Source organism: Hippoglossus hippoglossus, chromosome 17 (assembly GCF_009819705.1).
Source record: "Hippoglossus hippoglossus isolate fHipHip1 chromosome 17, fHipHip1.pri, whole genome shotgun sequence".
Taxonomy (NCBI): Eukaryota; Metazoa; Chordata; class Actinopteri; order Pleuronectiformes; family Pleuronectidae; genus Hippoglossus; species Hippoglossus hippoglossus.
The window spans coordinates 9,310,168-9,334,981 of record NC_047167.1 but is presented as its reverse complement, the minus strand read 5'-3'; the positions used below and the strand labels follow the sequence as shown (position 1 = coordinate 9,334,981).

The window sequence follows — 24,814 nt, the reverse complement described above, 5'->3', positions numbered from 1 at the left end:
CACAAATCTGAGCATAAACCACTTGTCAGTGCTGAGGCTGCTTAAAGTCACACATATTGGGTTTTCTTGCCGTCCTCTGAGTGATGATCACCCGGGTCGGTTTTGGTGCGGGACTGAGGTTTGTAAACAACCCCTGGGTAGCTGAAAGACAAGCGACAACACACATAGCATTAAGGTAACTGTTGTAAAGGTGTATCTGCTGTCAAAACACATGGAAACGACTAAAATAAGTCACAAGTGAGCATATAACTGATAACATCATAATAGAATTTGGTCCAAAACAAATTCACAGACATGATAAATCATTCAGATATACAGAATTTAAGAGGCTTATCATTTACTACTAATATAAATCTGTGTTGGACTCACTGGGGTTTTTCATCTTTCACCATTTCCCTGAAAGCCAGTGACTTCAGGACGCCGCCAATAAGCAGCACGCCGCCTCCAATCCAGGCGATAAACAGTGCAGGGCCAAACGTGTATCTGGGAAATACAGATAACACAAAGTATGTATAGGTCCAACATGTGAACAATATGGATTATTGTGGGAACAGAAGCGAAAATAATAAACTTAATATCCTACGTTGGCATTCCTCCTCCCATTCCTCCCATTGCACCGTTTCCCATCCCTCCCCCCATCATTCCTCCTCCACCATAGCTGGGGTAGGTGGCCATCCGGAAACTGGCCACGATCTGGTTGGCGTAGATGGATGCACCTGCAATGCCGCACACAGCTGAAAGAGGGCACAGAATGACACAAGTGAAATGAAGAGATTCATGTCGGTGATTTCTTTTACACATATTCCTCTTCAGCTTGACTCATGTTCATCCACATTGTGCCCGTACCCGCGATGATGAACATGATGCCAGCGGTGAGGCTCATCTTGGCCTTGGTGGTGTCCTCCATGCTGGTCATCGTGAGGCAGGTGAGGGAGAAAACTGATATCACCGCCCCGAGTATACTCAGCACCACGCCCACTATCATCAGGGCCCGCACAGCCTGGAAGGCCCCTGCAGATGACAGAAAACTCAGAATCAGAGACTTTACAGTTGTACATTTAAGATGGATGTTATTGAGGCAAAGCAAGGTCATTTTATTTACAACGCACGCGTTGGTAGATTCAAGGTGCAGAGGCAATACCCAGGAATTTAGAAATACAGAGGTCATGACTCTAAATTCTCCAAAAATTTAACTAATCATCAAAATTATACTAATTTCTCACATCATATTAATACTCTTTAGAGTTTAATTCAATGTTCCGTAATCTTCATTTCACACTTGGCCAAAAATGAAGCTCTGTGGGGTAAAAATGTCATATTTATTTTCTGGTATCCTAAAAGTCCTAACATTTAAATAAATTTGTGTCTACTAAAATACTAAAAGACTAAAATACTAAATAAAAATCCGAATCTATTATTTTTTATTGTTGAGTATAAATCCCCCCCCCCCCCCAGAATCAATTAATGTCCAACTTTAGCAAAAATAAATATTCATACATTTTCTGTCAGGTCCTCATTTGAAAAGACGCCTTGATAATGCGTTTTGTACTGTTGTGTGATAACCTGCACTCTGACCTGTGTATTCATTTGAAACCTCATATTCTTAATAATGTCTTAATAATGTGGTGAGTATGCTCCTGCAGTAGGTGTGTTGTAGGAACCTGCCCTTTGCATTTTGTTTGTTCTCTTTCTGATAACTGTATTGACCGACTCTCGGCCTGGCCGTCCATTACACGGTCCAGAATGCACTGCGGAGCAGAGCAAACACTGATAGGAGTGGACTTGACTTAGGAACAAGAGTTTGTATGATGGCAACAGAAACTCAGAGTAACTGAGTAATTATTTAAATACAACATCTGTTTAAAAAAATTTGAAAAAGGAGAAATCTGATGCACTTTACATGTTGTCTGACATCATCAGAGTTATCTCTTGTGTCCTGTAAGGTCACTTCCTGTTCTTTCTAATTTTCCTTTTGATCTTTTTAACACCATTAGCCTCAATTTGCCTGATGCACCAAATCAAAGTGTTTAATTAACCTTTTAGACTCAAATCTTAAAATACGTCAACCCTTCATGACAATATAACATATTAGTATGTTCTAGAAGTTGTCATCATGAACCTGAATGAGACACATCTTGGCGCCTTAAATTCCTCCTGCCTCGTCATTTCAGAAGAACAATAGTTTAGGCCATCTTGAATCTTACCAGGAAGTGAGAGAACTTGCTCCTACTTCCTTCTTTTTGCAAAACTGCAAAATGTTTTAAACGGTTCAGCTATTACTTTATAAAATGTTGTCACTGCGTCATTGTTAGTGTGATCAGAGAATCACATCCAACGAGATCTCATAAGGGAGAGTCCAGACTGTAAGTAAGGAAATGTCATGAGTTCGTGGCCTTGACAGTGAAGGAGACCCAGGTTGAATCAGTTCCATTGGTAGGACATCAAGGAAATGAAACTACTGTTGGATACATAGAGGAGTCTTGTCTTACCTGAGAAGCCCAGGAGGCCGTAGAGCGGACGACATTCGGTGAGTCCAGAGGAGGCCGTCTCACAGTCCTGCCACAGACCCTTGTAGGTGTAAAGAGATGTCACCACCTCCCCCTGCCTGTCCTTCACACTCCACTTGTTCATGGCTGTGGCTGCGATCAGGGCTGCGGCCCCGATCAGGCCCAAAACGAATCCACCGTTCTGCAGAACCGAAGGCGCCATTGTGGTCTTCTCCTTCAGAAATCAGAAAATATACCTGGCACAGCGAGTGTGTGCAGTGTAGGTTTGTGTTTGGTTTAAAAGATAGAAATCCTAATACTTAAAGTATAGCTATTTATGTGAATGCATTTAGCGAACGAGCCAAAAGTGAGCAGGTATGTCGCGTGCGGATAAAGAATGAAACTGGGCAAAGGGGCGCTTTGTAGTCACGGTGGTGTTGGTGGGTGGAGGCGGTTGGGTTTCACCCAGTGGGTGATACAGCCGTGTATGGGCAGGGCTACCTTGTGTTGAGACGTGTGGACACAGTGGTGATAGGCGCACCTGGCACCTAAATGAGAACTAACCGTTTTAATGTAAATACGGGAAACTGAATCATCGACTCCATGTAGGGCTTTCAGAGAGCTGATAACTGTTGGTCAGTGAGTTGATGCTGATTTGCCGCGCTGACCCTCAAACACAAACTAAAACTGATGCATCACCAAATGTGTCACTTTATAAATAATGGATGACATACACAGGACTGAAAACAGCACATGATTACAGCAGATTCTCAATCAGGCCATGATCCTGAATAAGACATTTGAAGCGAAACAAGCAACATTCAACTTTTCTCTGGTAAAGATTTGGTGTTTTGCTCAACGACACGGAAAGAAGATGAAATCTCAACAACCCGATGACTTTAAACTTGACAGTTCGTCCTTCAGTCTCTTTTCCGGAGCTGCAGAGTGCCCAGTGGAAACCAAGGATGAATAGAACGCTGATGTGATTACAACATCCACAATTTATGTTCAGCCAGTGACACTTGTTGAATTCTTCTGTGAGAAGGTTAAAAGGTGTAAAATACATAAACAGCAGTCGGGTCAGTACTAGTTTGATTCCAATTGTCGCACACTGAGAATGAATAGTTTCAGTGTGAAGACTCATTTCCCGAAACAAACAGTGCCTCATGATGTCCATGATTCAGTTTTTCACCTTATCACTTTGTCAACAACTGTGCTGGTTTCTATTCTTCCCTTATCATCAGCCTGACTCGCTCTCACTCACCAACACACAAGTGGACACACACTACTAACTCACGCAGTAGCCACCTCACACGATGATGGAAGTCAGTTTAGAACTGTTACGTTCATCCACTTTCTTTGGACTTGTGCTCTTTGCATCATATTAATGTGTTTATCTTTTCTTAAGTCTTATATGCATCTCATCAGGAGACTTTAAGGTGGTTGAATTAAGTTAGAGAGCTCAAGCAGTCAGAAACATGAAAACATATAAACCTCCTCCAGATTATCTTTATTGATTCCTGGTAACTTTTTATTACAGCTGATGTCTGATGACATCTCAGCGACAGTAGAAACATGTCGTGGTCCGGATCGTCCTTAAAACAAACTGTACTGTCAATTAAATGTCCAACTTCTCATCGATATTGTTCCTTGAATAGCAACTGACTCTTAAATGTAGATAGTTTAAAAAAAAAAGATTTGTGAAATTCCATTGAAAAAAACATAAGACTGCAATTATAAGACTTTATTTAAACCTGTATTTCAACAACAACAACAAAACAGGCTGCAGACTACAGTATATAGGCAGACCTACATACTGACATACATACAGGTGTTACTGTCCAAATATAAGAATGTATTCATTAAAAAATACAATATTAGACTTACTGTTGTTTTGGGGCCTGGATAAACAGATGAACCACAGTGGCTCTCATATATCCCTTATTTCCACAACAGCTGGATGTTCGTCTGACTCAGTTTGAACCGTTATACGTGGGCCTAGTGCAGCACTTTTGAATTTATATTCTAGTCAAAAGAGTAACAAAACAGCATCTTCACACCATAATCTTTACCCTGTATTGACATGGAAACGTACAGGGTAAATAGCACAGCTCTGAGCTAATTAAACAGCAGGCCTTTAGAAATGTTTTTAATTGCTGTGGAAACACTCGAATATTCCAATGGCATGTCAAATAAATGTCAACAGTTTTCCTGTTATATTTATTAGATAGAAAACACGTGTTATTATAGCCCAGTTCTTTCTCGTCTGTTGCATTGCATGGGAAGGTCCTGTGCGTAAAACGTTCCCCGTCGTGTACGTGCGTCTTCCTACCCAGTCTGCACGCTGGAGCCGGGGGAAGGATACGAGTCCATGCCGCTCTTGGTCATCCCTCCGGGGAAGAGAATATACGCCACCTGAGGGTGTAAACTGGCCGCAGACCAGGCACTACAGTTACACGGCAGCACGTATCCCGGGCTGGAGGGTGACGGGTGGGTGTGGGTGTGCTGTCCGGGACACGCCAGTCCCCCAATCCCGCCGGTCTGGTAGCCGAAGGTGTGCGCGCCGTAGGGCAGAGCGCCCGCGGCCAGAGAGTGCGGGATCTCCGCCACCCGCTGGACAGCTCCGGTGCTGAACTGCGCCACCGGCTCCAGCAGGGAGAAGGAGGAGGAGGAGGAGGAGCAGGCGGGCGCGAAGAGAGCCCGGGCTTTGTCCCCGGGGACGAGGAAGGAGTCCATGGCAAATCCCTTCAGGTGCTCCGCTGCCTCCCCGAGTAAAGACGGCAGCGGGAACAGGAAGCGGTCCCTCTTCAGGAGGCTCTTGGATTTGCGCCGGGGTCTGTACTTGTAGTCCGGGTGCTCCTTCATGTGCTGAGCCCGCAGCCTCTTGGCCTCGTCGATGTACGGACGTTTCTCGGAGTCGGAGAGCAGCTTCCACTCCGCGCCGAGTCTCTTGCTGATCTCGGAGTTGTGCATCTTCGGGTTCTCCTGGGCCATCTTTCTCCTCTGGCCTCTGGACCACACCATGAAGGCGTTCATGGGTCTCTTGATGTGATCTAAAGGTTTTGCCATTTCAGGAGTTGACACATTAATTAATTAAAAAGTTCACTCAGATCCTACTGCTCTTAAATAAGTCACCTGTCCAAAAAGCGCATGCTCCTCCCGTGCGTAAAAAGGAAGAAGTATCAAAGATTATTTGACTGGAGAATTATTTTCTGTTTCTTTGTAAAGTTGAAACTATAATTCCAAACAGACCGACGCTTTTGCACCAGGTGGAACTGAAAACTGCACAAGGCGCAAAGCCTGGGCGCATGAATGGGAGTCACACGGGACCAAGTTGGAAGCTTGTTATGGATGATGCTGGGCATGTCAACCACTCATCACCACACCACTGTCACGGCGAGCCAAGCCAATGGGAATGAGAGGGAGCAGAGTAATCCCCTCACAAAAAAGTGACTGTACAACATTTCTGAGGGACTCCCTCCTCTCCAAACAGTTTAGTCCCTCCAAAGCTCCGCTGAGACAGGCAGCAAGGAAACCAGGGGAGAAAGCAATCTGCTGCATAACATAAGCAGAAAACTACAAATTAAAAGGTTTTGGGATAGGGCAGCATGGAGGGTATTTTTAACTGCAGCTGCTCAGAGACCTATGAAGTCCTACATGGCTCATTTGCTCAATAATGAAGTCTATTTCAGACGAACTCAGAGAAAGTTGCTGTTTAACACATTTAAAACCATCTAATTACAGCAGGGCTGCACAGAGTGTTATAGAAATACAGTGCTGATGTACATTCATTACAGCCACCTAGTTATGTGCCTATACATTTTTGTTTTTATTTAGATTTTTCTCAGTTAGTAATAATTCTAAAAGTTTATTAAAATAAAATAATTCTTTCAAGGAAAATACTCTGAAACCCAACCACGCTGGGGTAAAATAACTGTCTCAGATTGGATTTTCGATATAGTACAGTCCTGGAATCTTTATTTGGAATTACAGATCGGCAAAATAAAGTGTTATTCCCCAATGTTTACACCCAAATGTTGTTTTCAAAGCTTTCTCCAGGCCACAAGAATTTAAACTCCTGGTGGAAAAATGGACGCAAAAGCATCATGGACTCAGGCTAAAAAATCCTCTCACGCTTTTGGTTGCAGAATGTAACTCACACACAGTTGCTAAAACTCCCAAATTCCCAGAAGACACCATGTCTCTACATTAAAACAAAGTTAAATGAAAACGTTCACGGGTCAGTGGGTGTGTGTGTAAGCTCGGCTTCCTCAGTTTTCACTCTTGCTATCTAAAAACTTGCCTTCAAAATTGCCTAATTTAAATTCTTTCCCATGATGCCATGCAGGTGTCTTATATATTAATATGTGCACAAGTGTCTCACCTCGCCCTCCTCCATAGTCGACAAAATCAATATTAATCACAGCCATAATTCACTGGCCCGGCTGACTGCATTGATTGTTACAGTTTTCATAATTACTAAACCTTATCTGATCAAACATATGCTTTAGCCATCTCATCTGTTATTGAAATGACATTGATGGAGAAATGCCGGAGCAATAACTTAAGTACGAACTATATACAGTATACTATGTGTGTGTGTGTGTGTGTGTGTGTGTGTGTGTGTGTGTGTGTGTGTGTGTGTGTGTGTACTCAGTGGAAAATGTAGGCGCTTATAGGTAATAAGAGGGGATTACTCTATGGAGTATATACACAGGAAGCTCATTTTACAAGGAGGAATTCAATACCGACTCTCTGGGTGTCTAAGTGGGAGCTTCCAGGCTGCCTCAAAGGCACCCAAAATGGCTTCTGCAAAAAGGATTATTACCATGACAGAAGCATGATGTGTTTCTTCGCAGACAAGACCTGTGGCGGTTGGTTGAAGCCCCGGGTTTATAGGTTTTTATGTTTTGGTAGCGGTGATAAACTCAGATATCAGCCACGGAGGAGGCCTTTATTTCATTTGCCCCCCACAATCAAAGGCACAGTGGGCCTCTTCAAAGGCAAAATAAATGGACACTGAAGATCCAGTGGCGCGCGCCGCGTCATTGATGGCGCTGATAAGACGTTTTCAGAGAATGTTTTTTTCTGCAGGTTTCCTAAGAGCAGACGGGCTGGAGGGATAAAGTGAGTGGCAGCAGGGGTCAGACAGTTGATCTGTCTCCTCGTGGCTGTGCTGTTATCTCCTGTGCTGTAGGTTCAGGCCTGGCACACAGGAGGCCCCCACCACCACACAGAGACAATGATTACTTCCACAGAGGGACCATGTTCTAGAGAGTTTTCAACAGTGAGGAGAAAAACTGTCTGAGAACAACAACACAAGAGGTGGAGGACATGAAGGTCAATTTGGAGAAATGATCTGTTTCCTTGTTGCCTTTGTCAAGATTTATTGTTTCATATTGCACAAAAACTTTAGCTGTTTCCATTTAGCTGAGGAGAAAGCACAGAGGGTATGTGTGTTTTTTTGTGTACTAGTCAGTGTTTGGTTTGACTTCTAAGAAAGGGCAGCATTTCAACTCTGGAGAGATGAGGGAGGGGAGAAACGGGTAATAAGAAAAACTGCCAGCAGCACAAAATGGCTGTCGTAATCCGGTTATCCCCCGGGCTCTAAAGATACTGGTCCTCTCCTTAGGAGACTATCTTTTCTTCTTATGTCAAAACTGTCCTCCATGCACTCAGGTGGATTAAGGAGTCACACTGTAGAAAGAAATTGACAGGTACAGAAAGACCTGGGGGTGAAAAGGAAATGAAAGATGACACAGAGAGGCAGACCGGTCGCTCAGGCCAGGGGAGTGTGCCAGCGTTTGACAAGAAAAGAATCTACTACATGCTGGAGACAAAAAAAAACGCTGATGGTTCCTACTCATTTACTGCATTGATTAACCGAATAATTATTGATAAATATAATTACTGATTACATCTCTTAATCTTTAGAATTGGCTTTTCTTTCTATAAATGGCTGAGGTGTACTGCTGTAAAAGGGACTCAGGTTATATTAGATTTGATGTCAGCTCTGCAGCAGTGTCCATTATTAAAACTCACTTAGAGCAGATCACAGATAGATAATATATGCATATCATCTTACATCGATGCAAAAGACCTCAACAAAAGACTCCACGTTACACTGGCTGTTTTAGGTGTATAGCAGAGGAGGCTGCAGAACAGGCCCAGTCGGCCTCCAACTGAAATGATTAGTCCATCAGGAGAAATTGGTTTATATTCTATTTAATCATAATATTCTAAAGACAAACATAAGTTTCAGCTCCTCACTTGTGGTTATTTTTCTCCATTTTATGACAATTCATAGACCAAACAATAAATAGTAAAAAAAAAACAGTATTTAGCATTTTAATATGCATAGAAAAGAATTACTAGAAACTCTGTCATTGTAAACATAATCATTTTTCATGGGTTCTTGCCTAATTATGTCGCCACTATGTGCATTCAGCTGGTCTACATGTGAAGCAATCTACATCCTCTCAGATGGACATGAGTGGATCATTTTAACATAAATAAATAATCCAGGAATCCAGGAATCTCTGGAAAGTGATATTGACCCTAAGTAGATTGTCATGGTGAAATAAAATACATTTATATTCAAATTGTCTTGCTTTTAAAATGTTAAAAATTAAATCAAATTGTTGTCCTATATTCATTAGATGTCCCACATTTACAACAAAGCAAAGCCACATATTGGTTTACTATATTCATTCAAGTCTAGGAGTGAGAAAAAAAATGCATCAACTATATCAACACATAAATTTAAACTTGTCACAGTCTCATAACTGTCACAAAAGTTCACGGTACCAGTCTGAGGCCCAGGTCCTCATGGTGGCCCCTGGCTCAGGTTGGCATGTTGGGCTTTTCTGCACATCATGGTAAATCCCAGCGTGAATTCAGAATGTATTATACCTTTTTAAATTACTCATGAACTTTGATTTGAGCGACCTAACTTCTCCCACCCCCAAGTCTACACTGGAGTTGTGCTATTGTATAATAAACTGGTGAATGGCTTTCTATCTGATTATGTGGAAAGTTCAGATGCACTCACACTTCAAATTTTGTCATTTCAGCTCCAAATAAATTCACTGAAATCCAAAACCCGCATTGAAGTCTGACAAGAGTCTCTGACACTCCATTAGGAGACATTTCAGGGGGAAAATCCCCGAGATTTTCATTGCTCCGGGGGGATTTCACTAAATCTTGTGCTTATTCTCGTGATACTTAGGAAAAGTTAAGCAGTTTTAATAGCTTTCCTCTTGACACATTGATGGTGGAATATGCTGCGGCTCTGTGGCAGATAGCTTCAATCCTGAGAAGCTGAGCAAGAGAGGGAGGGAGGGAGGGAGAGAGAGAGAGAGAGAGAGAGAGAGAGAGAGAGAGGGGGGGGGGGATCTGCTAGTCTCTGCCTGCCTCTACACTTTCATAAGGCCCCATCTAGGCTAAATTAATACACTTCCTCCAACATCTGAGGATAAAACCTGAGGAGCACATTATCAGCCAGCTTGTGATACAACCGAGTCAGCAGTCAATGAGATACATTTGCAACCAGGCATTTGTCAGCGACTCAGTGCGACAGAGGCAGGAGATTTAAAATGTCCTGCAGTAAATTAAGTGCTGCTGGAGAAGTGAAAGGTGCCGGCTAAGCAGGCGGCCGCTTACTTTAAATGACAGACGGGGTGATGATGGCGTGGTGATGGAGGCAGCGGGGAACTGAACCCGGGTAAGAAGTGGTAGGGTTTCTGAGTGTGGCTGTGCTCGAGTAGATTTAAAAGGGTTTAATGTTAAAGTTCGTTGACAGAAATGGTTCTGAGTCACAGGTTGTGGCAGTGAAGAGGTTTCAAACAGAACAACACCATAAAGGCAGGTAGGTGTTTCAACATGAAAGTGTGGCAGTAGAGGATGGCTGAGTGACGCAGGTGAAAGACAACAGAGGTCAGTTGCAGGCGGACAGGAAGTCAACTCTTCTGCCCCAAAAATAAAAGGCAGAGAGGTCAGCTCAAGGTTTTCTACCTCAAAGAGGAACATTAATCTGAGTCCTGGTGATTGAACAGACCTTTATATACTTCAGGGTCTTCAAGGTCTTGATAAATAGTTGTCAGCCTCGTTGTGTGGGAGAATTGGCCAGAGATGATTGAACTGGAAGCCATGGCACAGTCAAAAAAACACAGCGAAGAAACCAGGAAAGAAAAACAAACAGCAAGAAAAAAACAAGGTTTTGACATAATAATGATAATAATAACCACAACAACATAATTGTAACTGAAACACAAAATTTCTGGGAATTTACTGTACGTGTGTTCTCATAAGCTGGGAGCTCAGTGTGTGTTTTTATCTATGAAAAAGCTAATTACTGATCTTCAAAATAAACAAGTATTTAGCTTTACTTGAGTAATCAGTGACAGCTCAAACCTTTATCATCTTTTATTCCTTCATTCCTTTCTTCCCTCCCTCATCTCTCTCTTGTCAAGCTCCACGTTTAATAGAATTGTCTTTGCACATATTCAATCTAACTCTTTTCAAAGCCAGCTGTAGTATTTACGTCATTTTCTTGAGTTTCTTACTTTGCAGAGACATGAAATTTGATTGGAATCTTCTTTGACCAAGCTGTTATTGAAAAAAAAAGAAGAAATAAAGGATTCTACAGGGCCTTATATAAGAGCTCTTGAAGCACTTTAACAAGAGACCACTGAGTTCTCAGTGAAGTACAAGGTGAGCACTTACAATTTAAACCATTAGCAACAAGCCTTTAAAAAACCCTCTACACATATGCACCATCTGTGTGTGGTTTAACTGTTTATATCGTAAATGCATTGACCCATAAAAAATAAGAGAATAATAAAATAAAGGCAGAGTATGGTCTTGATTCACATGCATGTTTCCAATTTCCGCCAGCAATTTCTTCCGGTTGACGCTTATAATGTAGCGTGTGAAATGAAAAGAAATGTGGTTTCACAGAAAGTGGAAATAACACGAAAAGACATTAAAAAAAAACACTGGTATGGTCCTGGAGTGTTATCACTCTCCCTTGCTTCTTCTCTCTGACAAACAGGATTACAGCATCCATTTAATAAACTGGGAATGATCAAAAACCACTATTCTCATTCATAGCAGAACAGGAGCCCCTTTTGCCATATTAAGAGCGTGGGTACAGGAAAGAAGCCCTTTAACATATATAGAAACTTGCACACTTCATAGTATGAAGCCTCTACAAATGACAGAGCGTGGTGCCACTAAGAGGCTTATGGAAATAATGGGAGTAGTGTAGCTCCTGGGGCGATGATATGCTTGCGGCAACAGAAAGGGAAAGAGACTGGTATTTACGGAGATATCTGCCGGTCCCGTGTTAAGCAGAGCAGTGGCCGTCCTGAGCCAGACTGGAGGGAGGGAGGCAGAGATGCTGTCACAACAGCAAGCTCAGATAAGCCCCAACTGGGTGAAGACAGAAAGGCATTAAGTGAGCATATTTTTTAAGTCGTCTGATGTTCCCCCGCCACCGCTGGAGAGTGAGCCTGTGTACTGAATAATAAGGATAGGCAGATGCTTAAGAGCCACAACATATGACTGAATACATGTGTAAGCATGTTTCTTCAGCTCTTGGATTTCGGATGAGTTGCCCTTCAGCGCAGGTGATGCTGAGGAACTATTTTTCTATTTTTTATCCAAACTGGTAACGTGTACTCAGGCAAACTGCACCTCACTGACACTATATTTCTACTTTAAGAAGTGGGACACCGTACTCAAGCTCACTTTTGAATTTAAGAGACGACCTAATCTGTGCAGTGTACATGGAAATGTCCCTTGTGCACAAAATAGCATGTATAGCTAGAAATATTAAAAAAATAAACAGTATCTTCTAATTGTAGTGCTGCCGCAAGTCCAGAGGAGATTGCTCGGTCAATCATTTCTGATTGTTATTAAAGCAAAATTGCAACTACCTCCCAGGAGAGCTCCAGAGAAAAGATATACACATGGTGAAGAAGTGGAAAAGTATTGGGCTCGTCCGGGATTTGAACCCGGGACCTCTCGCACCCAAAGCGAGAATCATACCCCTAGACCAACGAGCCACATGCATGTAGTCCAAAATGTAGTCGATATAACGCTGGCCAGCAATATTTTTATTGACTGCAGGGATTTCTAAACAGAAAGACAGAGTAGAGAGCATTTCCCTCACTAGCAGTTCTAGCTAGCTAGTCTAGTCAGAGCTAGCATTAGCTTAATCTGCACGGGGAAGTTCCTGTCAGCTTTCAATTAGCTTAAAATAGCAAAGGGCCCAGCTGTAGTAAACATACCTGCCTTCATCTCGTTGCTATCCCAGAACAGCAGCGGTCCCACTGGTGGTTTATTTGTTTTAACATTGTTCAAAGGAATCGTCCTGAATCTTTCACAAGGAGCCTTAGCACCCTCTTCTGGTCGTTTATCATCAATGCAGGTTAAAATGAACCAACATTTATATATTTAAATGATACTCTGGTCTTTACTATTACTTGATATAGGATATGGTCTGTTTTATTTTAAGACTGCAGTGTTAAATAACTGTCATTATTAACATTTAATCACATCTATTGTAATCGTGTTGCTGTATGAGTATTACATTTTTTATGTATTCATGGTAAATAAATACTAAGAGGACACTTTAGGACAGCATATTATGGCAGGTAATTGAAGTTAATTGGGTGTTTTAATAGCCATGAGAGCACATGTGTCCATGTTAGTGAGACATAAGAAATAGAATGATATAATGCTTATGCATTGTGGAAGCACAGTGAGGCGTTACAACACATAATTGATTGACCACAGATTTGTAAAGTGTTTGTTAGAAGAAATAAGAGTGAGACATTTATCCTTATATTCATCAATACAGCATGATATGAAAATGTTTTATCTTAATACCATTTTCGGCCACATCACAAGCCCTACTACAAACTATTCTAACACTGAAGTCATCAAAAAATTTAAATGATAAATGAAGATAAAGTTTGAGTTGCAGGCTTTTTGAGAACTTCCACTATTCCCCTCAAACACCACTGTTGTTAATATGACCCAGATTTTGATAATAAGGTTTATTATTGTTATTTTAAGGTTTATATCATAGTTTGGACTGGCTGTGTATCCCATTTTCTTTTTACCTTTTTTGTCTACTTTAGTTTAGTAAAGATTGTTAATTTCAGTGTAATCAAAAACAATCAATACACACAGGAAAAAAAATTATTATATTATATTGTGTTATAAGAATATAATATAAGACAACACTTTTTTTGATCCACACACCAGGACAATTCAGTTGTTTCAGCAGCAAGCAGGTCAGAATGAGGTAGACAAGAGAATAAACATATAAAAAGGCAAAAGAATAAAATTTAAAAAAATCAGAGTATGTAGATAATATACACCTTCCACTGTAGTGGTTTGTATATAGAAATGTTATAAAGAAAAGTGCAGTGGCACAGGATGATTGCACGAGCATGTAGAAAAAAAAAGAAGACATATTGTGATGTGTGGATGATTATATTATATCATATTATGTACAACTAATTTATTTACTGTTCCAAACTGGTCCCTGCCCCTTTCACATAAACACACCTGGTCATCTACTTTTCTCTCACTAGCCTTCATTATACTTTTTCCTTATTTTTCTTTATAAATTTGTTTTAATTGAATGTTGTTTGAGCAACATTATAAAGCATTGTCAGCATAATTCCACAGTTTCACCTCACAAACAGAAACGTGTGATTTAACGTAGACTTTATGTGTGTAGAAATGACACTTCTGTCTGTGATCCTCACCATTTGATATATTGATGTAAACAGCTTTTCCTGGAGTTACAGAGAGTTGACATAATGATAACAATCTGTTTTAGTGAGTTTTAGTTGCAGATATAAGGAAAACAGTGTGTTTCAGTTGCAGTTATAATGATATCAGTGTGTTTCAGTGAAGTTTTAGTTGCAGATATAGTGATATCAGTGAGAGATCGGTGTCAGTGCTGAGCTGCTGCTGCTGCTCCTCTTCTCGCCCAGTGCATTGTGGTCTGTGAGCTAAAGGAAGCTGCAGCAGCGGAATCTGAAGAATTCGAGGTGTCCGCCAAGTCTCTGCTGCTCACCGACAACTTCCAGACTGTCTGTAGCTCTGTGCACCGTCGGGACTGCAAAGGTAACGCCGCCGACTCCTCTGGCTCATCTCTTATTCATCACCGAGTTGCGTGTGGCTCGCTAACGTTAGCTCCGTTGAAGTGAACATCCTGCAGGAAGAGAAGCTACTCGGCTAGTTAGTGGTTAACGCTAAGCTAATACCAAGTTTCTGAGCAGCTAGCTGTTAGCTGCTGTGGTAGCTTGCATTTGAGCTAGTTCTGTTAGCTTTTCCACAACTAAATCACAACTGAAGTGTCTTTTTTTCCGCCTGACTGCTGTAGCATCAGCCAATTTTACGCCCTCGGGCTTGTTACCGTTATGAAAATAGCCGATGCTAATTAACCGGTTGGTCTACATTTCAATACCAGTGAACGGAAGGACATTAGCAGCGTCAGTTTCAGTTAGCATTCACATTTTCCTGGATGATCTGGGTTAGCAGTACGTCTCGAATTACCTCAAACTGGCTTCTAAAGTAACTGGGACACATCCTGTGTAAGAACAGTTTATATTGTCTCTTTCATTGTAACACCCGTGAGTTGCTGTGGGTGTGTTTGTGCTAGTTTCAGTGAATCAGGGTGTTTGAATCGAAGACACTTAAAATCACACACACACACAACACACCAACTAGTAACAAAGCAGCAAACATATGACACCAGTGTGTAGACGCTGGGATTAATGGCATAGACATCTTTTAATCTCTAATCCTCACATCATAGTGTTGTACAGCTGTGATGCAGCAAGCAGGAAAAGCAAGGCAGTTTTTTTTTTTGTTCAGTGGTGAGATCGAATGTGTGACACAAAACCAGACTTCCTGTCTCCCACAGTCAGGCCTGCGAGTGTGTGGCTGCATGAACTACCGGCTTTAAACAAAAGGTTCACACAGGAGAGGATTGTAGTAAAATGAAGATGATTGTTGCTCTGCTGTTGTGTGTTTTTCTCCGTTTCTGATGTCGTCTGTTTTCTTTTAAGGTTGAACAAGGAGAACAAAATGTCTCAGGCCGACAAAATGAAGGTGAGTGCTGGGAAACAGACAAAACAGATGCTTCATCTGAACTTCCTGTGTCTGATTCAGTGACTGTGTTTCCAGTTTAACAGCTCAGCGTTGACAATGACGAGAAAGTACGGTGGTGTGTTACTGTTTTGCCACTTTTCTCGGGATTAAAACTTAATTTGAGGTGTAAAGATTTTGCTCTGAATGTCTCTTTTTGATTCAGTCCAGGATTTCTTCTCGAAACTCAACGCTGCCGCTCGGTTCACTGGGACATTCCGTGCCTCGCTGCTTCTCTCTGCTTTGCTCCAACCACAAATATTAGTTACTTGGTGGAGCTGCTCTTCCTCCACATGACTTACTGATGTGGCGTCATGCGAGTCGAAATGGCTAAAAGCAAAACAGGAACACAGTGCTTATCTGTCTTATTAGTCATGACCTTTGCTGAAAGGAAGGTTTATAAATAATACAAAACGGTATGGTTTAAAACGAGCAAGCTTAACCATGGAGCAGGTACGTCTGTGATTGAATTTCACATTGTGTAGCAGAGTCACAGGGTCTGTTGAGTCGCTGTCTGTAGTAAATAGCCATAAACACTGGAGTGATTGGTGGAAGGTCTTTGGCAAACAGACGGCAGAGAGGTCACTGTTTCCCTCCCTAAATGGTTGTTCATGAACAGATGTCTCCTCAGTGATCTCTACTCCAGCACCTATAATTAGTTATGATATTATCAGAACAATGTTCGGCTGAAGTAATAATTATGTGCAGTATTTTATCTGAACTTTTAATGTCATCAAACATTATGACTATATTTTTACTCGTATGTCTTTGTGCTCGACGTGTCCTTCTACAGCAGGGCCAGTTCACCAACCCTGAGACCCCAGGGTACGTTGGATTCGCCAACCTGCCTAACCAGGTTCATCGCAAGTCAGTAAAAAAAGGATTCGAGTTTACGTTGATGGTTGTAGGTGAGTGGGTGATTGCTGTTTTTATTACCATTACTAATTTTGTCCTAATCTTCTTGGTACTATGTGACACTCTGTGGTACTATGAATATTTGGATAATATAAAGATAGTGTTGCTCTGTGATAACACGTTTCAAGCTCGATATCTGCAGTAAACTTTGACATCTGAGAAACGCTTTCTTTGGCTCGTTTGAATCTGTATTTGGGAAGAATTTAAGGTGGAACATACAGTATGCGGTTGTTCTTTATGCAGTGGCCTCTACATTAGTTTAAATAAAAAATCTTTCACCTCTGTAACTGCTTTTATTTGTATATTGAGAGCGCATTGGTGGTACTGTCTTTAAAGGTGTGTTCAGTAATACTCAGCTGTATCTTGTGCACAGAGGCATTGTGGGCAGTGTAAAATGGCAGATGTCACATCAGTGTAGTTGCTCAGCTGCTGTCAGCACAGCAGCAGTGTAAACTGCTGGATGGGAGTGCTGCGACTGTGTGAACCTCTGTGCTTGTTGATAGGGGGGAGGGTAGGAGCGCCCCCTGAACGCTGCTCATCCTTTTGCTTTAAAATAAACCAGAGTGGAATGTGGCCTGTGGGCCTCGAGGGACTGATTCATACAGTGTGGACTAGGCCTGCTCGTCCAGCTGCTGCAAGAACACTCATTGAGTGTTTCTAAACCTTCTGTCTGTCCCTGTTGTTACTATGTTCTTAAATAAGTGTTTTCTTGCATACTCAGATAGTGGCAGCCCCCCCCCCCCCCCCCCCCCCCCCCCCCCACACACACACACACAAATGATGTACAAATGAAGATTTCTTCCTGTAGGGTGATAAATATATGTCAACTTTGATTTTCCATCATCTTAGGCAAATTGCCAAAAACTTCGGTAAATCTTTTGCCACGGCTCTGGTGGGAATCACAGTAGCAGCATTCCTGGGTAGAGCACACAAGCTTTAGGCAGATTATTTAGCATCTGTAACATGAGCATGAGAATTGAGGAACATATTTCCTTCAATGTTTTGCATTTTAGTTTCCTGTTTGCTGTTGCTTGGGCTACATCGCTGCTGTAGTCCGAGTTAATTAGAGAAGTAGAACAGAAAGGGGATATTCTCCATCTTGTCCTATGTTTTCAAATGGGACAGCTTTTGACTCTGCTGACTGTGCCAGTAGGTGTTCAGTTTAAAAAGGCATAGAGGTAATGATGTTTTATCTACTGAGCGGTTCACATGGCTTTGATAGTACTGCCAGCCAGTAGCCAGTCAGATTTACCTTTAGCCTCAGCGTACCCTCAGGTTCGGCTTGTTACGCTGCTGCGTTTAAAAGCCCGGAACACCTGATGACTCTAAGGTACCCAACTGAAGATATGAACATCTGCTGCTGGCCGCTGACACCTGCTAACATCTCTGGTAGTTGGTAACTTAATTTGTGTGGAAGACTTTCAAATTTACAAGGGATATGTCCTATGTTCTAAAATAGGACTTCTCTATGCAGAAAGTATTTGTACTGTAAGACTAAAACTAATTTTAAGGTATCTGCAGTATCATGACTTTAAAGACACTCTTGAATGTGGGACAATTATCCTTTTGTGTTCATGAGCATCAACTCACAAACTCTGGAGATTTTTATCTTCCTTTATTTTTATTGTCATATCCAAATTTTTCAAGATTTTTGAGTGCAGCCAGTCACGATTTGTTTCGGTCATTCACAATCAGAAAATATCAGCAGAGACATTCAAATATAATCAGTCTCAAAGTACTCACTGTTCATTTTAACATGAGTGAAACTAAGCAGTCGTCTTCCTCTTTTCTCTGCTACTGGCTGATTATCAACGTCCACCTGACATTATTCTTTAAAGAATAATGGTGAAGTCAGATTTAGTTGTCTATTGTTCAACTAGGTCCCAACAGTTCTATGTTGATACAAATGTTCTGTGCAGTGAGAGGCCGAGTGTGCGTGTCAAGCTGACGTCTCGTTTCCTGCAGCGAACTGATGTTTTTGTTCTTTTTTGGGGTTGAAACTGAAATCTGTATTTTGAAGAAGTTATCTCAAAATAGATAAATATATATATTTTTTAAGTTTCTCTGATTTTAATCCTGATTTCTCAGACTGATGTTTATTGTGTGATGGTTCTTTAAAAAAAATGTCCTCTGTTGTCAAAAGGTGAGTCTGGACTTGGAAAATCCACCCTGATCAACAGCCTCTTTCTCACTGACCTTTACCCCGAGAGGGTCATACCTGGAGCTGCAGGTAAAACACACCCTCACACATTTGATTTATGCACAAACCCATGCTAGGCTTTGTTTCTTGCAGTGTATGGATGATTTAATGATGATTTTATTTTATCCAAATGCTCCTTATTTGCAGCCTTATTTGAGTTTTCTGTAAACAACTTGTATTAAAAATACAAAATGAACAAGGTCAAACAATTTAGTAAGAAATCCTGTACCGTGTTCTTATATTTTGTTATCTATTTTCCTTCTAACAGAAAAGATAGAAAGGACGGTTCAGATCGAGGCGTCGACTGTAGAAATTGAGGAGCGAGGAGTGAAGCTCCGTCTCACGGTGGTAGACACACCAGGATACGGAGATGCTATCAACAGCCAGGACTGGTATGAAATCATTTTTGACCGTAGGCTGATGAAGAGATGAAGTTCTCACTGTCAGTGTATTTTTCACAGCTGCAATCTCTGTCAGTTTTTTTTAAATAGTAATAAAAGTAATAATAGTAATAAAAGTTTAATGTTGTAAATTATAGCAGGAGGAGAATGTTTTCTCCATCTGGGCTTTTGAGATATTATTGGTAGAGTTCATTGTGATATACTGTGTATTTAATGTGATCTATATATTTTTTTCGTCCAGTTTCAGCACTATTATCAGCTACATCGATGACCAGTTTGAACGCTACCTCCATGACGAGAGCGGTCTGAATCGTAGACACATTGTTGACAATAGAGTTCACTGCTGCTTCTATTTCATCTCCCCGCTCGGCCACGGGTGAGTCCTACCCCACAACTCGCACATAAACTGAATACAGTTCAGTTCATACACTGAAGTTCCACTCTCTGCTTTTCATTAAATCCTTACTTAAATTCCATTGTCTCTCTTTGACCCTCCATCTGTCTGTTTCCTGTCTGAGCAGCCTGAAGCCCCTGGACGTCCAGTTCATGAAGGCCATTCACAACAAGGTTAATGTGGTTCCTGTCATCGCCAAGGCCGACACTCTGACCCTCAGAGAGAGGGAGAGGCTCAAGCGCAGGGTGAGAATATGAGCTGTCCATTGTTGAGGGGGGTTTCCATTTTGAGATGAACAGTAGCTCACTGTATACTGTATTGTAGGTACAACTCCAGTGATAACATTAAAGCCATTTTCAGACATGAACTCTCCAGAAAATTGGGCTGGACATTTTCCAGACTTTACCTTTTTAATATATGAAGAACGCAGCAGGAAATTGTGGTAAAATGTGCGGAACTGTCAGACGAGGGGGGGCATATAGGTAGAGCATGCAGGGGGCAAGACATGACTTGACCTCTGGAAAAAGACTGGAGTTTAGTACATGTCTGAAAGCAGCTTAACTATGTTGTCTTTAGTAATATCTCTGATGTCTTCACTAAAAAGAGAAGAATAGGTTATTTGTCCTGATAATCCGTGTTTTTCACTGTTTTCTTTGCAAGATTCTGGATGAGATCGATGAACATGGTATTAAGATTTACCACCTTCCTGATGCTGAGTCGGATGAGGATGAAGACTTCAAAGAGCAAACTAGGATCCTGAAGGTAAACTCTCTAAAGATAAGTTGATGTTTTTGTTGCCACAGAAATATAAGCAGTTCTGTATCCTCCCATAGAGTTCCATTCAATTAGGGCCATTACTCTTGTGATTTGATTATGATAAATATTTATGTGGGCGGTTCATCCGTGGGAAAAGACGCATGAGATTCTCCTCTTCTCCAGGCCAGCATCCCGTTCGCAGTTGTAGGATCCAACCAGCAGATTGAGGCCAAAGGGAAGAAGGTGAGGGGCCGCCTGTACCCCTGGGGAGTGGTGGAGGTGGAGAACCCAGAACACAATGACTTCCTCAAGCTGCGGACCATGCTGATGTGAGTGGTCCAGGAGCGAGAGGAGGCTCAAGTTTTTCCTTACTCTGTGAAATTGAAGTGTTTTCTGTTTTCCTAAACATTCTGTGTGAAGAAGAAAGAGCTAGTTAGGTGAAATTATTAATACGCTTTGCCAGAATGTATTTATTATCCACAATAACAAAAATTCTACCTCTGCCACTAGCTTTTATGTTACTTAACTTATTTGTTGATATTGTTATATTATTCTTTGTACTTTTAACTTTGGAGCAAGATCTGGCACAAGAGTTTCCTTGGGGATTAGTAAAGTTCTATCTTAGCTTTTAAGTTGCGCTGCAGTTAAGGCAAGAAAGGATAAAACATTACGTAATATCCAAAGTGATGCAACACACATGTCCAAATGTCTACCAACATTAGCATTATTATGTGGTTCAGAAAATCTTGGGTAATATAAATACTATCCTGAAAATTCACGTGAACTCCATAACCAGACCGCCTCTATTCCCCACGTCTGCAGTTTTCGAAAACGTCTGTGCACAAGTATGTAATAGTTGTTGAATTTTCCACATCCCAACAGAACCCACATGCAGGACCTACAGGAAGTGACCCAGGACCTGCACTATGAGAACTTCCGCTCAGACCGCCTCAAGCGGGGTGGCAGGTTGTCCTCCCATGGTTATATTCTGCCTCTGTCTCCTGCGTACGTACTTGTCTGTCAGCTTGCTTCTCTGCACCTCCCCCCTCTAGCTCAAACAGCAAACCTCAGATAAGAAATGATAATATTTCCAATACAGTTAGTTAGAGACGCATTGAAAAAGCCTAGTCTCACACACACACACACACACACACACACACACACACACACACACACACACACACACACACACACACACACACACACACACACCACAGAAACATTTACATTAAACATTTAGTGATGAATAATGATTGGATCTCCGGTCATTCATTTCCTTATTTGATTCATATAATATTGACCTTGTGTCGGTTCTGTAGTGCAGTAGCTCTAACTCATCAGTTTGCATGTTAACCACACCAGTTAGGTTGTGGTATTTGGGTAGTGGTGGGTTGTGGTTTTACCTGGTTAGTCGGTAGCACGTGTAGTTTGAGATACGTAGATATTGTAAACAGGATTTCTATATGTTTCATTTAACATAGTGTGGATACATCATCACTTAACCCCCCCAAGTAGACCAAAAAGGTTCTTTTAGACTTTTCCTCCAAAGCCAACCCAGGATAAGGGAGTGGTTTTACTGTCTTCACATTGCCTCGCCATCTGTCCAACGATGGCTGGTCTTGATTTGTCCAATCCCATGAGTGGACTGTTGGAGGTACTGTTTGTTTTCATTCTGGGGGAGGTAACACTGTTCCTCTGACTCTTGCACTAGCTGTTTCTCTCTTGAATCTTCCGCATTCATCTCTCTGTAGTTACTCGTTGTAGATGCCCACTTTCTTACTTCTTACTTCTTCCTGCAAAGAAAAACTCCACTAACCCACTGACCCTTTTCTTCCACTTTCTCCATGTGGCTTTTGTCAAGTTTGCCTAATGATTAGATTAATAAGGCTTTAACGCCTACACACACAGATACACAGCTATAACCTCTCTCGTTGTGCATTTAACCGACTTGTAATGATTCATTAATTGGCAGTTATTCTATAGAAATATTACAACAAACGGTAACATGAAAGTAATTACTTGTTCCATCGATACAGAAACGGACCGGAGCCGGAGGAAATGGACAAGGATATGATCCTGCAGGAGAAGGAGGCTGAGGTGAGACATTTCAGACACTACGCTAGTATTGAGAAATGCATTTCTCCTCATCTTCCTCAGTTGTCCAGGTTTCCTGAAGGGAATAGTTTGACATCTATAATAAATATAAAGTAGATTAGTATGAAGACTTTTTGAACATCTGTTTCTCCCTGTTTATGCTAAGCCAAGCTAACTGGCTGCTGGCTGTTGTCAAACAAGTACAAGATTTCTGTTTTATTTTTGTAACTCACAATACTGTGAAGCTGCTAAATAATTCATGTTCACAGTTGGTTTCTGTCCAAGCAGTCAATGAGGAGCAGTTGTTTGTAATCAATAATTTACAACTGGCAGACAGATATTAGTGATGGTACATTCAGCCAGACTGACAGATCAAATTAATTAAAGAAACTATTAGCTGTCTAAGTGAATGGGTCTTGTTTTAAGTGCAGTTGTTTTTCCCTCTGTGATAAACGGTGATGTTCTCCCACAGTTGAGACGGATGCAGGAGATGATCGCCAAGATGCAGGCCCAGATGCAGAAGCAGGGAGACGGCGAGGGGGACGTGTGAACAGTCCATGGTAGGAACCTAATCCATGTGTACGCTCAGCATTGAGATTAAAGCTGTGGTTATGTTTGGATTGGTGCTCAAGGGCAGGAACAACAAGCATGAACTAGGCCTAATGCAGACATTGCAAATTACACTGTGTTCCCTGAACAATTGGACGCCTCATTTCTTACGTTTTTGACTTAAATATCTAAACGAAAGTGTTAAAATATATTCACAAATTTGAAAGATAATTTGTAGTTCTTTCTCTTTTCCACTGTAGGTGTTTGAGCCACTGCTCATGTCTGACCAGAGAGGATTGACTCGTACTGATTGCCACTATCTTCATTCAGTCCCACATGGGATCTGGAGTTTTAAAAAAAAATATACATACAGTAAAATATATTCAAACAGTGTTATGGTTATATATTTACACACGGTTCTATTTCTTTTTTTTTTTATGTTTTGTTGTTTGTTTTTTTAAAACTTATGCCAGTTACTCAAATGAAGTCATGTGACCCATCTTAAAAAAATTGTGAAGTATATTTTTTAATACAAATCCATTGGGATCTTCTGTTACTTCTCCAGTTTGTCCTTACCTATTTTTTGCTATTGAGAAAAACCAAAGTATTGGTGCTTGGATTCAGTGCGTTTAGTCCAAAATCATCTCATGCTAAGTAGCATTAGCTGTGAGAGCGCTTCATTGGGAGACACAACTATGGTGAAAACTCATAGCAGAAGCAGCTTTTCATTTCATTGTTTCAACATTCATTTTGTCAAACATGATTTTAAGATAACCACACAAGCTTCCCATCATATAGGGTTCACTCTGCTCAGCGTTATGTTATCTCACTCGTATGCATGCAACTCTCTCGGCTCCTCCCTTATTTTACCCTCGAGTGCAGTTCTCAGATCAGTGTCATGAAGTACAACTGCCCTGAAGTGTTGTTAAGCTCTGGTTGAGTTTGATCTGAAAGAACCTGTAACCCTTGACCTCTTAGTCTTCCTGTAGAACTGACCAATGAAGGACAGACAAATGAGGTGTTTTTTTTTTTTTACTGTGACACACCTCTGTTTGGTGCATCTTTGAATCGGATGTATTTACTTAATATCTCCTCTCTATTGTAAAGTGAAGTCCTGTGCCAGGGAGCATTTTGTTTCATTGAGATTTACGAAGTATCAACTTTCATGTGTCCCGACTGCTGATTACTTTGTGGTTTCCATGGCCACAGAGGTTAATGGTGACCCGACGAGGTCAATGTAGCCAATGGTTTCCCCCTCACCAGCCAAGATATGTTCTTGACATTCCTCTTTGTGCTGTTTTTATCCAATATTAAAGTACCAAATATTGTTCTTGATACATATATTGTAATAAAGGTTTTATTAAACTTGAACAGTCTTTCCAGAAAATGTTAATTTTATGATTTCTCAGTAAATAAAATTTTAATAACCATTAATCTACCTTCTTATACACATTCTGAGACAGTGTGTTAATTCAAGCTCCATCGTAATCCTGTAATAAATTGTCTTGTTACACGCTGTTCTTGATGGAGTGGTAATGTTATTAGTGCCTGAAGCTGCTCAACACATGGGAGTGTACACAGATCAGCTGTGTGTGTGTGTGTGAGTGTGTGAGTGTGTGTGTGAGAGTGAGATTTCCTCAGACAGACAAAAACCACACATTATTTTTAGAAATGTATATAATACATGATAGTTTCACAATCACCAAAAAAAAAGGAACAATTCGACAGATTTAACTTCTATAATTGTTGGCTACATGAATATCAAAATTGCCTCCAGCAAGGAGGTTAGGATTTCTCCTCTGTCTGTTGGTCGGTTTGTGAGCAAGATTACATTAAAAAATAATAA

The 24,814-nt window shown here is 41.2% G+C and overlaps 3 protein-coding genes and 1 non-coding gene across 7 annotated transcripts; 1 reads left to right on the top strand and 3 right to left on the bottom strand.

Annotated features, from left to right (window-relative positions):
* Nucleotides 1-365: 365 nt before the first annotated feature.
* On the bottom strand, nucleotides 366-2,783 carry cldn18 (claudin 18). The gene is made up of 4 exons (XM_034613756.1): nucleotides 2,490-2,783; nucleotides 847-1,011; nucleotides 584-734; nucleotides 366-483 (listed from the first exon to the last, which is right to left on the bottom strand). Exons 1-4 carry the CDS (start codon nucleotides 2,707-2,709, stop codon nucleotides 366-368), a joined length of 654 nt encoding a protein of 217 aa, XP_034469647.1. The 5' UTR covers nucleotides 2,710-2,783.
* A 1,461-nt stretch (nucleotides 2,784-4,244) lies between these two features.
* On the bottom strand, nucleotides 4,245-5,792 carry LOC117778194 (transcription factor Sox-14). The gene has a single exon (XM_034613556.1). It carries the CDS (start codon nucleotides 5,553-5,555, stop codon nucleotides 4,815-4,817), a length of 741 nt encoding a protein of 246 aa, XP_034469447.1. The 5' UTR covers nucleotides 5,556-5,792; the 3' UTR covers nucleotides 4,245-4,814.
* Nucleotides 5,793-12,481: 6,689 nt separating this feature from the next.
* Nucleotides 12,482-12,553, bottom strand: trnap-ugg. Its single transcript has one exon. It is a non-coding gene; the product is annotated as a tRNA-Pro (tRNA).
* Nucleotides 12,554-14,484: 1,931 nt separating this feature from the next.
* Nucleotides 14,485-24,486, top strand: sept2 (septin 2). Of its 4 annotated transcripts, none has more exons than XM_034613548.1 (13): nucleotides 14,485-14,633; nucleotides 15,581-15,623; nucleotides 16,453-16,567; nucleotides 18,718-18,804; nucleotides 19,043-19,166; nucleotides 19,417-19,551; nucleotides 19,697-19,814; nucleotides 20,230-20,331; nucleotides 20,509-20,654; nucleotides 21,208-21,330; nucleotides 22,362-22,422; nucleotides 22,892-22,979; nucleotides 23,229-24,486. In XM_034613548.1, exons 2-12 carry the CDS (start codon nucleotides 15,600-15,602, stop codon nucleotides 22,967-22,969), a joined length of 1,113 nt encoding a protein of 370 aa, XP_034469439.1. In that variant the 5' UTR covers nucleotides 14,485-14,633; nucleotides 15,581-15,599; the 3' UTR covers nucleotides 22,970-22,979; nucleotides 23,229-24,486. The 4 variants fall into 4 exon arrangements, with proteins under 4 accessions (XP_034469439.1, XP_034469440.1, XP_034469437.1 ...); XM_034613549.1 differs by having other exon boundaries at nucleotides 14,486-14,633; nucleotides 21,208-21,291; XM_034613546.1 differs by lacking the exon at nucleotides 14,485-14,633 and adding an exon at nucleotides 15,384-15,484 and having other exon boundaries at nucleotides 21,208-21,291.
* Nucleotides 24,487-24,814: the final 328 nt, after the last annotated feature.

Excerpts from the sequence above, each read along its gene's own strand:
- cldn18 (XM_034613756.1), bottom strand. The coding sequence starts at position 2,709 with ATGGCGCCTTCGGTTCTGCAGAACGGTGGATTCGTTTTGGGCCTGATC. Across the intron at positions 1,012-2,489 it reads CGGCCTCCTGGGCTTCTCAG|GGGCCTTCCAGGCTGTGCGG; the intron begins GTAAGACAAGAC and ends TGTCATCTGCAG. Across the intron at positions 735-846 it reads CATCATGTTCATCATCGCGG|CTGTGTGCGGCATTGCAGGT; the intron begins GTACGGGCACAA and ends GCCCTCTTTCAG.
- LOC117778194 (XM_034613556.1), bottom strand. The coding sequence starts at position 5,555 with ATGGCAAAACCTTTAGATCACATCAAGAGACCCATGAACGCCTTCATG.
- sept2 (XM_034613545.1), top strand. The coding sequence starts at position 15,399 with ATGTGTGACACAAAACCAGACTTCCTGTCTCCCACAGTCAGGCCTGCG. Across the intron at positions 19,167-19,416 it reads GCTATCAACAGCCAGGACTG|TTTCAGCACTATTATCAGCT; the intron begins GTATGAAATCAT and ends TTTTTCGTCCAG. Across the intron at positions 21,331-22,361 it reads ATTCTGCCTCTGTCTCCTGC|AAACGGACCGGAGCCGGAGG; the intron begins GTACGTACTTGT and ends CCATCGATACAG.